Raw genomic sequence first — 16509 nt, 5'->3', positions numbered from 1 at the left:
TAAGGATCTCTGCTCTAACGTGACACTTCCTACGTCGTCCATAGGCGCTCAGAGCCCGGGAAAAAACAGAATGTCGTCATTCCAGCCCCAGGCTGAAACACATTATCGCCTTTCTCAAGTGGCCGATCAAGGGACACTGGGCTTAGGCGCATGACCCGACCGCCCCCGCCTTTGTGATTTTTTCCTCTGTTTGCCGAAAAGGAGATTCCCTGTCGGAATATTATCGCTTTTCTACGAGAAAAATTGCGTAAAAATTGATTTTAAACAGCGGTTGACATGCTTCGAAGTACGGTAATGGAATATTTAGAATTGTTTTGTCACGAATTGCGCCATGCGCACGACCCTTCTTTACCATTTCGGATAGTGTCTGGAACGCACGAACAAAACGCCGCTATTCGGATATAACGATGGATTATTTTGGACCAAACCAACATTTGTTATTGAAGTAGCAGTCCTGGGAGTGCATTCTGACGAAGACAACAAAAGGTAATCAAACTTTTATAATAGTAAATATGATTATGGTGAGTGCTAAACTTGCCGGGTGTCTAAATAGCTAGCCCGTGATGCCTGGGCTATGTACTTAGAATATTGCAAAATGTGCTTTCACCAAAAAGCTATTTTAAAATTGGACATATCGAGTGCATAGAGGAGGTCTGTATCTATAATTCTTAAAATAATTGTTATGCTTTTTGTGAACGTTTATCGTGAGTAATTTAGTAAAATGTTAGCGAATTCCCTGGAAGTTTGCGGGGGTATGCTAGTTCTGAACGTCACATGCTAATGTAAAAAGCTGGTTTTTGATATAAATATGAACTTGATTGAACAAAACATGCATGTATTGTATAACATAATGTCCTAGGGTTGTCATCTGATGAAGATCATCAAAGGTGAGTGCTGCATTTAGCTGTCTTCTGGGTTTTGGTGACATTATATGCTGGCTTGAAAAATGGGTGTCTGATTATTTCTGGCTTGGTACTCTGCTGACATAATCTAATGTTTTGCTTTCGTTGTAAAGCCTTTTTGAAATCGGACAGTGTGGTTAGATTAACGAGAGTCTTGTCTTTAAATAGCTGTAAAATAGTCATATGTTTGAGAAATTGAAGTAATAGGATTTTTAAGGTTTTGAAAATCGCGCCACAGGCTTAAAGTGGCTGTTACGTAGGTGGGACGAATTCGTCCCGCCTAGCCCAGAGTTAAACTGCATTTTCCTCATGATGTACAGCATGTGTCAAAGAAGCCAAGTTGGGAACCACTATGTCAAATTCTCCAAACATGTATAATCCATCATGTGAAACCTGTCCTTAGTCTCATTACATAAAGGGCTGTGAAAACAATGAACACAATTCATACTGAAAAAAAGTATAAGCGCAACATGTAAGGTATTGGTTGAAATAAAGTAAAGTATTGGTTGAAATAAAAGATCACAGAAATATTTCATATGCACAAAAATGCTTATTTCTTACATCCCTGTTAGTGAGCATTTCTCCTTTGCCAAGATAATCCATCCACCTGACAGGTGTGGCATGTCAAGAAGACTATTAAAAAGCATGATCATTACACAGGTGCACCTGGTGCTGGGGACAATAGAAGGCCACTCTAAAATGTGCAGTTTTGTCACCAACACAATGCCACAGTTGTCTCAAGTTTTGAGGGAGTGAGCAATTGGTATGCTGACAGCAAAAACATCCACCAGAGCTGTTGTCAGAGAATTGAATGTTCATTTCTCTACCATAAGCCACCTCCAATTTCGTTTTAGAGAATTTGGCAGTACGTCCAACCGGCCTCACAACCGTTGACCACATGTAATCACGCCAGCCCAGGACCTCCACATCCGGCTTCTCCACCTGCGGGATCGACTGAGACCAGCCACCCGGACAGCTGATGAAACTGTGGTTTAGCACAACCGAAGAATTTCTGCACAAACTGTCAGAAACAGTCTCAGGGAAGCTCATCTGTATGCTCGTCGTCCTCACCAGGGTCTTGTCGTGACTGTAGTTCGGCGTCGTAACCAACTTCAGTGGGCAAATGTTTACCTTCAATGGGCACTGGCACACTGGAGAAGTGAGCTCTTCACAGATGAATCCCAGTTTCAGCAGTACCGGGCAGATGGCAGACAGCGTGTAGGGCGTTGTGTGGGCGGGCGGTTTGCTGACGTCAACGTTGTGAACAGAGTGCCCCATGGTGGCAGTGGGGTTCTGGTATGGGCTGGCATAAACTACGGACAATGAACACAATTGCACTTTATCGATGGCAATTTGAATGCACAGAGATACCGTGACGAGATCCTGAGGCCCATTGTCGTGCCAGTCATCCGCCGCCATCACTTCATGTTTCAGCATGATAATGCACGGCCCCATGTCGCAAGGATCGGTACACAATTCCTGGAAGCTGAAAATGTTGCAGTTCTTCCCTGGCCCACATATACACCAGACATGTCACCCCATTGATCTCTGGATTGACATGTACAACAGCATGTTCCAGTTCCCGCCAACATCCAGAAACTTCGCACAGCCATTGAAGAGGAGTGGGACAACATTCCACTGGCCACAATCAACAGCCTGATCAACTCTATGAGAAGGAGATGTGTCGTGCTGCATGAGTCAAATGGTGGTCACACCAGATACTGACTGGTTTTCTGATCTACGCCCCTACCTTTTATTTTTAAAGGTATCTGTGACTAACAGATGCATGTCTGTATTCCCAGTCATGTGAAAGTTATAGATTAAAGCCTAATTTATTTATTTAAATTGACAGAATTTCTTTTAAATTGTTGCATGTTGCTTTTATATTTTTGTTAAGTGTATTTTGGAATGTAAACCAGAAATACGTATCACTGCTGATCCATCCTGTTCTGATCTGATCAGATGGATGTCACGGAAGACAGAAACATGCAGCTCCCTGAAGACCACTCCTGCATTGTGGGAAGGTCGGAAATTGTGGTAGTAAATACATTTTTCACAGGTTAGGCATGATATTCCATCAATTACACTTCTCTCAACATCTTAGACCCCAACGGTTGTTACCCTACATTACTGATCTCATATGTATATACTGTACTCTATACCATCTACTGCATCTTGCCATCTTGACGTAATGTATCTCTAGCCACTTTAAACAATGCCACTTCATATAATGTTTTCATACCCTGCATTACTCATCTCATATGTATATACTGTACTCTATACCATCTACTGCATCTTGCCTATGCCGTTCGGCCATCGCTCAACCATATATTTATATGTACATATTCTTAATGATTCCTTTTTGTTTAAAAGGTAGTTGTTGTGAAATTGTTCGATTATTTGTTAGATATTACTGCACGGTCGGAACTAGAAGCACAAGCATTTAGCTACACTCGCATTAACATCTGCTAACCATGTGTATGTGACCAATAACATTTGATTTGATTTGTTAATAAACTCCTTTTTAATCCCATATGACGTGTAATATTTGAGAGGAGAGTTCAGGTTCCAGACACTCTGTGATCTTGGAAATCAAGGATCTTTACTAAAACATTAATATTTTTGGTGAGTGAGAACAATCATAGTTTTAGTAAGTGAGACAGTTGTTTTGCTGTTTATATTTTTATTTAACCTTTATTTAACTAGGCAAGTCAGTTAAGAACAAATTCTTATTTACAATGACGGCCTAACGACGCTGGGCCAATTGTGCACCGCCCTATGGGACTACCAATCACGGCCAGTTGTGATAAAGCCTGGAATCGAACCAGGATCTGTAGTGATGCCTCTAGTACTGAGATGCAGTGCTTTAGACTGCCGTTCCACTACATGCCTTTCTAACGCGTGGTGCTGTGAGCCACTGACCTGTGTGTTTCTCCTCAGCCTCAGGCAGCAGCAGGTGGCTTCTAGGAACTGGCTGAAACTGGGCTCACATTCTGCTCATTTTCTCATCGATGAAACATCTGATCTCAATACATTTTTCTGCTTCCAAAACTATAATTTGCTACAAACACAGTGCACTAAGTTTTATAGACCTGACTCTTTGACAAAATTGTAAAATATTGCTTTGTTTAATAGGAGTGCAAGGTCGAATTGAGTTAGTTCACACACCCTTCACAGAGGAGTTACCTAAAGGGAAAATCCAAATACATGCTACAACAAGCCAAAAGGATATAACTAGCTCGTGTTTGGTTCTGCCCAATATGTTTCATTTGCTCCCACTGTAAAACGACACAGATTAACTATTTTGGGTTAGTTATAAATATATTTTATTTTACCGGATAGACACACATAAATCCTAGACGATAGTGCAGATATCGCCCTCTATCGGCTCAGCCATAATAATAACGACGATGACCGCAGTCAAGCTAACAACAACACAACATATCAAACAGGTTTAAATTATGTTCACATCGAATGAACAAGCTACGAATAACTTCAACAACGGAGAAAATTGAGGTCTGTTGCTAGCTACATGTTATACGTTTATGAAAGTTGTGTAGCTAAATCAGCTAGCGTAGTGGAGTTATTTGTGGCTGATTTGATGGCAATGCTAGCTGTTTAACTAGGTTAGCTAGCTAGCTAACGTCGATAACACGTCATTGTTTAGCTAGCTGCTTTGCTCTCGCTTTCAACAACTAGTTCTGCTATTAAAAACTAGACATACGACGTTGTTTCCCATTTTATTAGCACTTTTCACTGAAACTACAAAGAGCCTTCCGGGTTTAGTTGGCACAGCGACACTGATAAGATACTAGTTCGCGTTAACTAGTTGGTAAACAATACGAGACTTGGAAGGCCTCGCGATACTACTACTAGTTAACTATGGCTTCGGTGGGTTGGTTAACTAGCTGGACCCAACACTAGTAGACATGCCGTGTTGTTTTCAGTAGCTGACAGTTGTAACGTAGCTAAGTTAGTGCTAGGTTGGGTTACTAAACTTGTCACCGTTATTGTTTGATTACTATCCTAGATACTTTCTGCAGGAGTGTGCAGTGACTAACTAGTGAACTACATATTATGATGCCATGGAGGATAGGAAGCTGAAGAGAAAGATTTCCAGGCCCTCCACCAACCAGGCCCCTGCCCCACCAACCAGCACCCGGAAGAACACAGCCTCTGGACGTCATCTGGGCTTCAGCCACATGGGTACACACTCCAGCCAGAAGGGGAAGAGCCGCAGGTAAGAACCGTAATCATCTGGATGACTTGAACTGCTTTGAGGTGAAGTTCTTAATTTGGTTGTGTGTGTCAGGGGTGTGAAGGCCAGACAGCAGCAGGCTTCAGGCAGTAAGGCAGGCCAGGGCCAGGCAGACCCCATCCAACACTCCTTCCTGACAGACGTCTCAGATGTGCAGGAGATGGAGAAAGGACTGCTGAGCCTTCTCAATGACTTCCACAATGGAAAACTGCAGGCCTTTGGTGAGCTGTGTGTGTAAAACTGCAGGCCTTTGGTGAGCTGTGTGTGTAAAACTGCAGGCCTTTGGTGAGCTGTGTGTGTAAAACTACAGGCCTTTGGTGAGACCAGGGTTCTAGTGGCTCAGTGGATAAAAGCGTCTGCTGCTGTAAGAGCATATTACCTGTGTGTGTTAGTGTGCAGGTGACGTTTTACATAAACACTATCTATGACCTCTCTTTTTATCCCTCTTCCCCGCTCTCCCCTCGCTTCCTCTTCCCCGCTCTCCCCTCGCTCCCTCTTCCCCGCTCTCCCCTCGCTCCCTCTTCCCCGCTCTCCCCTCGCTCCCTCTTCCCCTCCCTCTTGCCCCCCCCCTCCGCTCCCTCTTGCCCCCCCTCCGCTCCCTCTTGCCCCCCCCTCCGCTCCCTCTTGCCCCCCCTCCGCTCCCTCTTGCCCCCCCTCCGCTCCCTCTTGCCCCCCCTCCGCTCCCTCTTGCCCCCCCCTCCACTCCCTCTTGCCCCCCCTCCGCTCCCTCTTGCCCCCCCCTCCGCTCCCTCTTGCCCCCTCATCTTGCTCCCGCTCTCCCCCCTCATCTTGCTCCCGCTCTCTCCCCTCTTCCTCTAGGTAATGAGTGTTCTATAGATCAGATGGAACATGTGAGAGAGATGCAGGAGAAGTTGGCTCGGCTGCACTTTGACCTTTATGGGGAGGTGGACGAGATGCCTGAGGACCAACGGAAGACTGCCTGCGACTCCAACATGGACAAACTACTGCTCAACGTAAGATCTGGTAATAGGTTTTGTTAATGCCTTGCAAAATTATTCAGACCGCTTTGTGTTACAAAGTGGGGTTACAATGGATTTAATTGTACATTTTTGTCAACAATCTACTTAAAATACTGTGTCAAAGTGGAAGAACCATTTTTTTTTTAAAGATAATTAAGAAATTGTAACTGAAATCTTGTAGCTCCGTAACTATTCAGCTCCTTTGTGTAGGCAAGCCTACATTAGTTCAGGAGAAAAATGTAGCTTAACAAATCACATAAGTTACAAAAACTCACTGTGAAATAATAGGGGTTGACATGGTTTTTGAACGACTACTCCTTCCTCTGTCTCCCATACATACATCATCTGTAAGGTCCCTCAGTCAAGTATTGAATTTCAAGAACAGATTCAAACTACAAAGACCAGGGAGCTTTTCAAAAGCTTCATAAAGAAAAGGCAGTGATTGGTAGATGGGTAACAACAATACGAGACATTGAATATCTCTTTTTAAAGCACGATCAAGTTAATAATTATGCTGTGCATTATGTATTAAACCACCCAGACGCAAAGATATGGTCAACTAAAGGTGTTGACCCTCAACTAATGGTGTTGACCCTCCACATCTATCAAGCCAACTGGAGCACTGGGCCAGCTACTATTAAAGTGGAACTGACAGCATTTTTAGCAACATGAAATCTTATTAAAATCTCTTCCTATACACCCCCAGGAAGGATATGACACTTAAAAAAAAAAAAAACGGAGCTACAGTAGGCCTTCATACAAACAAGCCATTCACCACACAGGCCTGTCATCATTCACTATGAACTGGACTGTGTTTACAGGCAGTAGGGCCTGGCATCATTCACTATGAACTGGACTGTGTTTACAGGCAGTAGGGCCTGGCATCATTCACTTTGAACTGGACTGTGTTTACAGGCAGTAGGGCCTGGCATCATTCACTATGAACTGGACTGTGTTTACAGGCAGTAGGGCCTGGCATCATTCACTATGAACTGGACTGTGTTTACAGGCAGTAGGGCCTGGCATCATTCACTTTGAACTGGACTGTGTTTACAGGCAGTAGGGCCTGGCATCATTCACTTTGAACTGGACTGTGTTTACATGCAGTAGGGCCTGTCATCATTCACTATGAACTGGACTGTGTGTTTACAGGCAGTAGGGCCTGTCATCATTCACTATGAACTGGACTGTGTGTTTACAGGCAGTAGGGCCTGTCATCATTCACTATGAACTGGACTGTGTGTTTACAGGCAGTAGGGCCTGTCATCATTCACTATGAACTGGACTGTGTGTTTACAGGCAGTAGGGCCTGTCATCATTCACTATGAACTGGACTGTGTGTTTACAGGCAGTAGGGCCTGTCATCATTCACTATGAACTGGACTGTGTGTTTACAGGCAGTAGGGCCTGTCATCATTCACTATGAACTGGACTGTGTGTTTACAGGCAGTAGAGCCTGTCATCATTCACTATGAACTGGACTGTGTGTTTACAGGCAGTAGGGCCTGGCATCATTCACTTTGAACTGGACTGTGTTTACAGGCAGTAGGGCCTGGCATCATTCACTATGAACTGGACTGTGTTTACAGGCAGTAGGGCCTGTCATCATTCACTATGAACTGGACTGTGTGTTTACAGGCAGTAGGGCCTGGCATCATTCACTATGAACTGGACTGTGTGTTTACAGGCAGTAGAGCCTGTCATCATTCACTATGAACTGGACTGTGTGTTTACAGGCAGTAGGGCCTGTCATCATTCACTATGAACTGGACTGTGTGTTTACAGGCAGTAGGGCCTGTCATCATTCACTATGAACTGGACTGTGTGTTTACAGGCAGTAGGGCCTGTCATCATTCACTATGAACTGGACTGTGTGTTTACAGGCAGTTGCAAAATACTGTCTGTCAGGAGGACGTCTTCTCTCCAATGAGCCATTGATCATATTTCAGCGATATTCCTACCTGGAGAGATGTGTAATTTCTCCTATTTGTCTGCCTTTCGTCCAAGGTGCATTGCATGGTGCTGTTGCCAGAGATATTATAGAAAGCAGATAGGAATCTCATGAATGAAGGAACGTGTAACGCCCCACCCAGCAGACTGTCGACCAATCACGTTGTCATGCGGTTGCAAAGCTAATCATCACACAATCCCTTCTCAAAGTCAGTGTATATGTTGAAGAAAGGTGCAGATTTTCCTCAAGTAAGTAATATCATAATTCCGCAGCTATACGATATTTTACAGATTAAGTTAATTATCTCACATCCCAGAATGCACTGCGGCCCATTGACGTACACTACATGACCAAAAGTATGTGGACACCTGCTCGTCGAACATCTCATTCCAAAATCATGGGTATTAATATGGAGTTGGTTCCCCCTTTGCTGCTATAACAGCCTCCAGTCTTCTGGGAAGGCTTTCCACTAGATCAGGGGTCGGAAACCCAAAATGTTGAAAGAGCCATATTGGACCAAAAAAAAAACAAATCTGTCTGGAGCCGCAAAAAATTAAAAGCCTTATATAAGCCTTATAATGAAGGCAACACATGCTGTAAGTGTCTATTAGCTATATTAGCCTACTATCAAAATGATAAGTAGACTACAAATACATAATGAGCATTCATGATTAAACCTTTATTTTACCTGCAGCGCATCCTGGAGAGAATGACGCACCACGTGACTACTCTGCTGTATGATGGTGCTTTAAGTTTAACTTCCATTATAATATTAATGTATTATGTTTCATTGCATTGATGAAATTATAGAAATACAATACAGAAATCAGATTTTTGATGTCATTTTTATTTTAGGATTCGAAAAAACAACAACAAAATGTGCAACGTGCATAATAGGCCTCCTGTAATTTCAGACCTCCCCATGGAAATAAAATGCTTTTCAATCCTCTTCTCTTTTCCCCCTTATCTGGGCAACAGACAGAGTGCAATAAAACAGCAGCCTTTTGAAAAGGTAAAGTATATACAATTAAAATAATACAGTTTAAGTTCGATTTCTGTGCATTATCCTCTTCTCTTTAGTTTTCTGCGAATGTGCAAGGGTAAAATGCAGCAGCACCCTCTTCTCTTTTGACACGCACAATACAATGCAGCCATCCTCGGACCTGAGCAACAAAACACAATAATATCCCTGTGTCATTCCAAATATATATACTGACAAAAATCAGAAATCACTTTATAAAAACAGCCACTTTGTTACTAAATATGTGCCTATGACAGGATTGTTTTCTTACCCGTTTAATGTGACTTCTGTTTTCGGACATCACTGGACAGCTTCTCAACATCAGGCATGTAAGATGTAACTTTAATCTTCACGCAGGACTGCAAGCTCTCATCTGTGAGGCGGGTGCGGTATTTGGATTTTATGTAGTTCATGTTTGAGAATATCTGCTTGCACAGGTATGTTGATCCAAAGATGGATAATACTCCAAATGCATATTTCTTCATGTTCCTATAACTGTCAGGAAGAATGGAAATGTCTTTCCACGTTACTCTTTTTGTTATTTGACAACTTCTCATTACAAAGCAAACGTGCAGGCAATCCTTCCGCATTGGCAATGAAAGCAAATGATTCGGTCCAAGAACTGTGGAATCCTCTGTTCTCCTCAGCTATCTTTCTCTTTTTCCCTTTGGGGTCCATGGCCCATGACACACCCGCCGGTTTGTTTGCAACAGCCACCTGTCTGGCACTACGCCGAGCTGAAAGAAACGTGTGTCGCAGGCTATGACGTAAATCTTCGTTGACAGAAATGTTTAAATTAAATATTTATTATACACATTTTTACAGCATTGGATAAGAAATTATATTAAAACAAAAAATATATTCACACCATCTTTTTCCATTTTCATATTTTTGAAAAAGCTCCAGGGAGCCACTAAGGTGGCGCTAAAGAGCCGCATGCGGCTCTAGAGCCGCGGGTTGCCGACCCCCGCACTAGATGATGGAACATTGCTGCGGGGACTTGCTTCCATTCAGCCACAAGAACATTACTGAGGTCGAGCACTGATGTTGGCCGATTTAGACTTGGCTCGCAGTCAGCGTTCTATTTCATCCCAAAGGTGTTCGATGGGGTTGAGGTCAGGGCTCTGTGCAGGCCAGTGAAGTTCTTCCACACCGATCTCAACACTCCATTTCTGTATGGACCTCACTTTGTGCACGTGGGCATTGTCATGCTGAAACAGGAAAGAGCCTTCCCCAAACTGTTGCCAAAAAGTTGGGAGCACAGAATAGTAGAATGTCTTATGCTGTAGTGTTAAGATTTCCCTTTACTGGAACTAAGGGGCCTAGCCAGAACCATGAAAAACAGCCCCATACCATTATTCCTCCTCCAGCAAACTAGTTAGTACTATGCATTGGGGCAGGTAGCGTTCTCCTGGCATCCGCCAAACCGAGATTTGTCTGTCGGACTGCCAGAGAAAGCTTTTCCACTGCTCCAGAGTCCAATGGCGGCGAGCTTTATATCACTCCAGCCGACACTTGGCATTGCGCATGGTGATCTTAAGCTTGTGTGCGGCTGCTCGGCCATGGAAACCCATTTCATGAAGCTCCCGACGAACTGTTCTTGTGCTGACGTTGCTTCCAGAGTCAGTGTGGAACTCAGTAGTGAGTGTTGCAACTGAGGACAGATGATTTTTTTAAGAGCTACAGCACTCAGCGGTCCCGTTCTGTGAGATTGTGTGGCCTACCACTTCGTAGCTCCCAAACATTGCTCCCAGACATTTCCACTTTACAATAACAGCACTTACAGTTGACCAGGGCAGAAATGTGACGAACTGACTTGATGGAAAGGTGGCATCCTATGACATTGTCACGTTGAAAGTCATTGAGCTCTTCAGTAAGGCCATTCTACTGCCAATGTTTGTTTATGGAGATTGCATGGCTGTGTGCCCGATTTATTTATTTTTTTGTATTTTTTCATTTTTTTGTAAATTTTTTTTAATATATTTTTTCTTATGTTTAAAAAAAAAAAAAATTATGCACCTGTCAGCAGTGGGTAAGGCTGAAATAGCTGAATCCACTAATTTGAAGGGGTGTCCACATACTTTTATATATAGTGAATCATGGGCAACGTTTCCCATCTACACAAAAGTATATCTACCGTTGCGAATGTCAGACTCCACTCTGTGAGGCACATCGCTCTGCAGGTTGAACATGATAAGATTCTAGACTCCTAAATTGATATAGTTTGTTTGGGCGATTTTACAGCTAACTAACTACTTTACATGCTGATACTGGCTTTGATATTATTGTGTGTAGCAATGTTTGTTTGCCAGATAGCCAATAGAGAGAGCATTGCATTGAGAGAAGAGAGTGAATGTTCCTGAGTGGCCAAGTTACAGTTTTGACTTATCTGCTTGAAAGTCTGTCAAGACTTGAAAATAGCTGTCTAGCCATGATCCCCAACATCTTGACAGAGCTTGAAGAATAAAAAAAGAATATTGACCAAATATTGTACAATCCAGGTGGGCAACGTTCTTATAGATTTACCGTCAAAAAACCTCCCAGCTGTAATCGATGCTGAAGGTGTTTCAAACATTTATTGACTCAAGGAGCTGAATACCTTTTGTAAAAAAAATTATAAAAATAAAATTAAATATATCTTTAAATTTTTTTTGAATTTTCTTCCACATTAGTGTTTTGTATAGATTGTTGACAAAAAATAACTATTAAATCCATTTTAATCCCACTTTGTAACACAAAATGTGAAGAAATCCAAGAAGTCTGAATACTTTTGTAAGACACTATATATTTTTGGAGTGGGACAATTCCACTCGTCATATTTATTTGGTTTATTGGATAGGAAAGATAGAGGAGAGTACTGAAATAGCAGCCCACGCTGCAGGGCTAGATGTGGATTCCAGCCCACGCTGCAGGGCTAGATGTGGATTCCAGCCCACGCTGCAGGGCTAGATGTGGATTCCAGCCCACGCTGCAGTGGCTTAGACCATCTTAAAAGTAGAATCAGCTAAATGACGTTGCCACGAGCAGCACTGCAAGATATTGATATGAGCGAGATGAGACTTCGCTCAGTAACACACTGTATCTGGTGGTTGGCTTCACTCTGTTCACCGCGTGGTAACCAGGACACCAAAACAGAGGAGAAGTTGAGCCTCACGCTTCAACGCTCTTAGTTGTTGTGGAAATTGACCCACTTTGCTGTTTACTTTCTGCGTCGTATCGTAGAGTCTACCTTTTTTAAGTGTCGTGTTGGATTTTTAAATTCTGTTAATACTGTGAAAGTACTTGGTAGCAGAGTCTCGGCCCTAAGATCCCAACACACAGGGCCTCCCTCAGTGTGTCAAACAGTGATTTCTCCGTTTTCACATGGCCAGAGTTGGGATTCATCTCCTGCTCTAAGCTTTCTCATGTGAGAGCAAAGCCACACACACACCTCATGCTCTGTGTATGCATCTTGGCTCAGTGTTAGCTCAATGGAATGAAACATCTCTGTCCTTCTTTACAGCTAGAGGAACTGAGTTCATCAATGTATCCTTTTAAAAGACTTGTGTGGACAGGGTGGGGGTGTGTGTGTGTGTGCCGTCTTGTGTACTGTGTGCGCAGAGCAAGTGAGTGAGGGGTGTGTCTTTGAGCTGTTGACTTTGACCTGATTTAATTCTAGCTCACAGTTTACAGAAAAATGTAAGAAATGCAGAATGAATATTATAAAAAAATATGCTTATATTACAGGACACTTACTGTAGTTACATAATAGATGACATTTCTTTGTTCTGTTCTCTCTCTCTCTCTCTGTGGGGGGGTGTCTCGGGGCTCAGAGCAGAGTGTGAGTGAGGTGTATGTGTGTTTCAGCTGTTCTCCTTGACTCCTCTCTCTCCTCTCCACAAGTCAGAAGCTGAATCTGGCAGACAGCCAGGAGATACCCAGGACAGCCAGCATCTAAGTCGGTTTGCTGTCAACGGTCTCATCTCCTTGTCTCCTAACCTCCTCTCCTTATTTGATTTCCTTATCCCCTAAATTCATTTCCTTATATGCCTCTTCTCCACCCTCTCCTCTTCTCCTCTACTGTCCCCCTCTCTTCTCTTCCCTCTCCTCGGGGCTAGGGGTTTTATGGGATTGGGCCTAATCACCATCCTCAACTTATCTGTCAAACACACTGCAAACACAGTTGCACATATTTGCGAGTTTATTTAAAGTCGGAAACTTACTGCACATATCCACATGAGTGTTTGGCCAAATGTTGCTGCCTTTTGTTGCTGCCTTTTTTTTCTCGCCTTTTTATTGTTGCCTTGGTTTGAACCAGTGTTACATTGAGATAAATATAAAATATATATTTGACATTCTCCTACACATCTTTGTCTTATATGCAGTTGGAATGCAATAATCATATTTGAAGCTGCTTGATTGTCGACCTTTTATTTCGAGTAATCCTGTACATTACAGATTGAGGTTTTATTGTTAATTAATGTGATTGGGGTGGATTGTTATCATTTTATTTTTCTCGGTTCTGGGAAAAAGTCAATAAAGAGAATTCTAATGACTTGAAACACGTTTCTGTGCTTTACTCATATGATGGATGGTGGTGATGAGGCCTCACTCCCCCCTATCTGAGATATTTACTGCAGCCCTCATCCTCCACATACAACACCTGTTCTGCCAGTCACATTCTGTTAAAGGTCCCCAAAGCACACACATCCCTGGGTCGCTCCTCTTTTCAGTTCGCTGCAGTTAGCGACTAGAACGGGCTGCAACAAACACTCAAACTGGACAGTTTCATCTTCATCTCTTCATTCAAAGACTCAATCATGGACACTCCTACTGACCGTTGAGGCTGCTTTGTGTGATGTATTGTTGTCTCTACCTTCTTGCCCTTTGTGCTGTTGTCTGTGCCCAAAAATGTTTGTACCATGTTTTGTGCAGCTACCATGCTGTGTTGTTCTGCTACCATGCTGTTTTGTTGTGTTTCTACCATGCTGTTGTCTTCTACCATGTTGTGTTGCTACCATGCTGTGTTATTGTTGCTACCATGTTGTGTTGCTACCATGTTGTGTTGTTGTTTCTACCATGTTGTGTTTCTACCATGCTGTTGTGTTTCTACCATGTTGTTGCTACCATGTTGTCGTGTTGTGTTGCTACCATGTTGTGTTGTTGTGTTGCTACCATGCTGTGTTATGTTGTGTTGCTACCATGCTGTGTTATGTTGTGTTGCTACCATGCTGTGTTATGTTGTGTTGCTACCATGCTGTTGTGTTGCTACCATGCTGTGTTGTCTTAGATCTCTTGTCTGTGTTTTTTCCTATATTAAAAAACAAAACATGTAATTACAAATGAAACATTCTAATCCCAGCCCCCATCCCCGCAGGAGGCCTTTTGGTAGGCCTTCATTGTAAATAAGAATTAGTTCTTAACCTAGTTAAAGGTTTAAATAAATAATGTATGTTTTCACCTGGTGATACTCTTTGTGCACATCTTAATAATGTCCATGACTTGAAATTCCCTTCATGGGAAATAATGTCCACTTACTTTTGCTGCGCCCACAAGTAATGTATTTCAGCAAATGATTGTTTGTGTCGTAACCTATCCGTGACAGATCAGATCATGTGCAGTTCACAGGCCGATCCTGTTGACCAAGCAGCCTAGACTACTCGGTAACCAAAGCCTCTGTCACGGAGTGTCGGGCCCACTGTAGGAACCCGACACTCCGAATCTGATATGTATTCCTCGTGTCCGTTCTTGTCACCTCTTCAGAACCCATTGGATGAGAAGGTCGGTGAACAGGGACCGCTGCCGTGGGGGTGTGTGTGGGAATGCTGCATGCGCCTTGTGCTCTTGTTTTTGTTATTCCGTCTCTAAGGAGACCGGGCAGGGAGAGGGAGGAATTGTGAGGAAGGAGAGTAGGTTAATACATTGTAATAATTTTAGAAATTACATTGCATAGGACCTCCTTGACCGGCCAGTTTTGAAACGCAGGTAAATTATCACCGCTGTATCATTGTATTATCACGTTTTTAACTGGACTATTGACTGAAGAAGATTTTACCGCACTTTGTTAAAAGACTGAATTTGAACCACACAAACAATCGCATATAAAAGGCTACCCACAAGTAGGCTATCGATTTAAATGAAACAGAGCGTAGTGGGGTAGTATCCTCAACTGGCCCAAATCACCCATAAAATGACATCCGTGGATCTGACCATTCGGTCCAGTCCTGGTCCTAACGCAGGTCCTCACAGCGTGACACAGTGGCAACTGAGCGGGACAGACTACCAACCCCGGTCGGCCCTGAGGCATCGCAGCTCGGTCACAGGGACAGCCAACACCCACTTCAGTGCCTGGACCCCCATCACGAACAAGACCTCCAACCACCAGGTCAGCCAAGTGAGAGAAGACAGGCAATCATTTTCCTTTCTCCTTTTCTTTTTGTCATGGTTTTCCACCACCTTGATCTTCCTTACGAAAACATATTTACATTTGAGAAATTTAGAAGAGGTGACTTACAGTAGTGAGTGCATGCATTTTTGTACTGGTGCCCTGTGGGAATCGAACCCATAACCCAGCGTTGGTAGCACCATGCTCTACCAACTGAGCCACAAAATCCCATATAATTTGTACATTTGTCTCTGGGTAGTGTGTGTGTGTGTGTGTCTGTCTCTGGGTAGTGTGTGTGTGTGTCTGTCTCTGGGTAGTGTGTGTGTGTGTGTGTGTCTGGGTAGTGTGTGTGTGTGTGTGTGTGTGTCTCTGGGTAGTGTGTGTGTGTGTCTCTGGGTAGTGTGTGTGTGTGTCTCTGGGTAGTGTGTGTGTGTGTCTCTGGGTAGTGTGTGTGTGTCTCTGGGTAGTGTGTCTCTGGGTAGTGTGTGTGTGTTCTGGGTAGTGTGTCTCTGGGTAGTGTGTGTGTGTGTGTGTCTCTGGGTAGTGTGTGTGTGTGTGTGTGTGTCTGTCTCTGGGTAGTGTGTGTGTGTGTGTGTGTGTGTGTCTGTCTCTGGGTAGTGTGTGTGTGTGTGTGTGTGTGTGTCTGTCTCTGGGTAGTGTGTGTGTGTGTGTGCTGTCTCTGGGTAGTGTGTGTGTGTGTCGTCTCTGGGTAGTGTGTGTGTGTGTGTGTGTGTGTGTCTCTGGGTAGTGTGTGTGTGTGTGTGTGTGTCTCTGGGTAGTGTGTGTGTGTGTGTGTGTGTGTGTCTCTGGGTAGTGTGTGTGTGTGTGTGTGTGTGTGTGTGTGTCTCTGGGTAGTCTGTGTGTGTGTGTGTCTCTGGGTAGTGTGTGTGTGTGTGTGTGTGTGTCTCTGGGTAGTGTGTGTGTGTGTGTGTGTCTGTCTCTGGGTAGTGTGTGTGTGTGTGTCTCTGGGTAGTGTGTGTGTGTGTGTGTGTGTGTGTGTGTGTGTGTGTGTGTGTGTGTCTCTGGGTAGTGT

The 16509-nt window shown here is 43.5% G+C and overlaps 2 protein-coding genes across 9 annotated transcripts in view; both read left to right on the top strand.

The window, feature by feature from the left end:
* The first annotated feature begins 4268 nt into the window (after positions 1-4268).
* Positions 4269-13653, top strand: ccdc28a (coiled-coil domain containing 28A). The gene is made up of 6 exons (XM_014211340.2): positions 4269-4418; positions 4933-5142; positions 5215-5381; positions 5980-6134; positions 12615-12637; positions 12995-13653. Exons 2-6 carry the CDS (start codon positions 4988-4990, stop codon positions 13047-13049), a joined length of 555 nt encoding a protein of 184 aa, XP_014066815.1. The 5' UTR covers positions 4269-4418; positions 4933-4987; the 3' UTR covers positions 13050-13653.
* A 1050-nt stretch (positions 13654-14703) lies between these two features.
* The window catches only part of ect2l (epithelial cell transforming 2 like), a 37420-nt gene continuing 35614 nt past the window's right edge, over positions 14704-16509 (top strand). For 4 of the 8 annotated variants that reach the window (XR_006771009.1, XM_045723709.1, XM_045723713.1 and 1 more), the window contains exon 1: positions 14704-15485. Coding sequence is in view for 7 of the 8 variants with exons in the window: in XM_045723709.1 (XP_045579665.1) it covers positions 15282-15485 (204 nt within the window). In the remaining variant the exon portion in view is untranslated. The remainder of the gene's footprint in view (positions 15486-16509) is intronic. The other 4 variants (XM_045723710.1, XM_045723708.1, XM_045723712.1 and 1 more) reach the window with 3 other exon arrangements.

Source organism: Salmo salar, chromosome ssa09 (assembly GCF_905237065.1).
Source record: "Salmo salar chromosome ssa09, Ssal_v3.1, whole genome shotgun sequence".
Lineage (NCBI taxonomy): Eukaryota > Metazoa > Chordata > Actinopteri > Salmoniformes > Salmonidae > Salmo > Salmo salar.
This window is presented reverse-complemented; position numbering and strand designations above follow the sequence as displayed.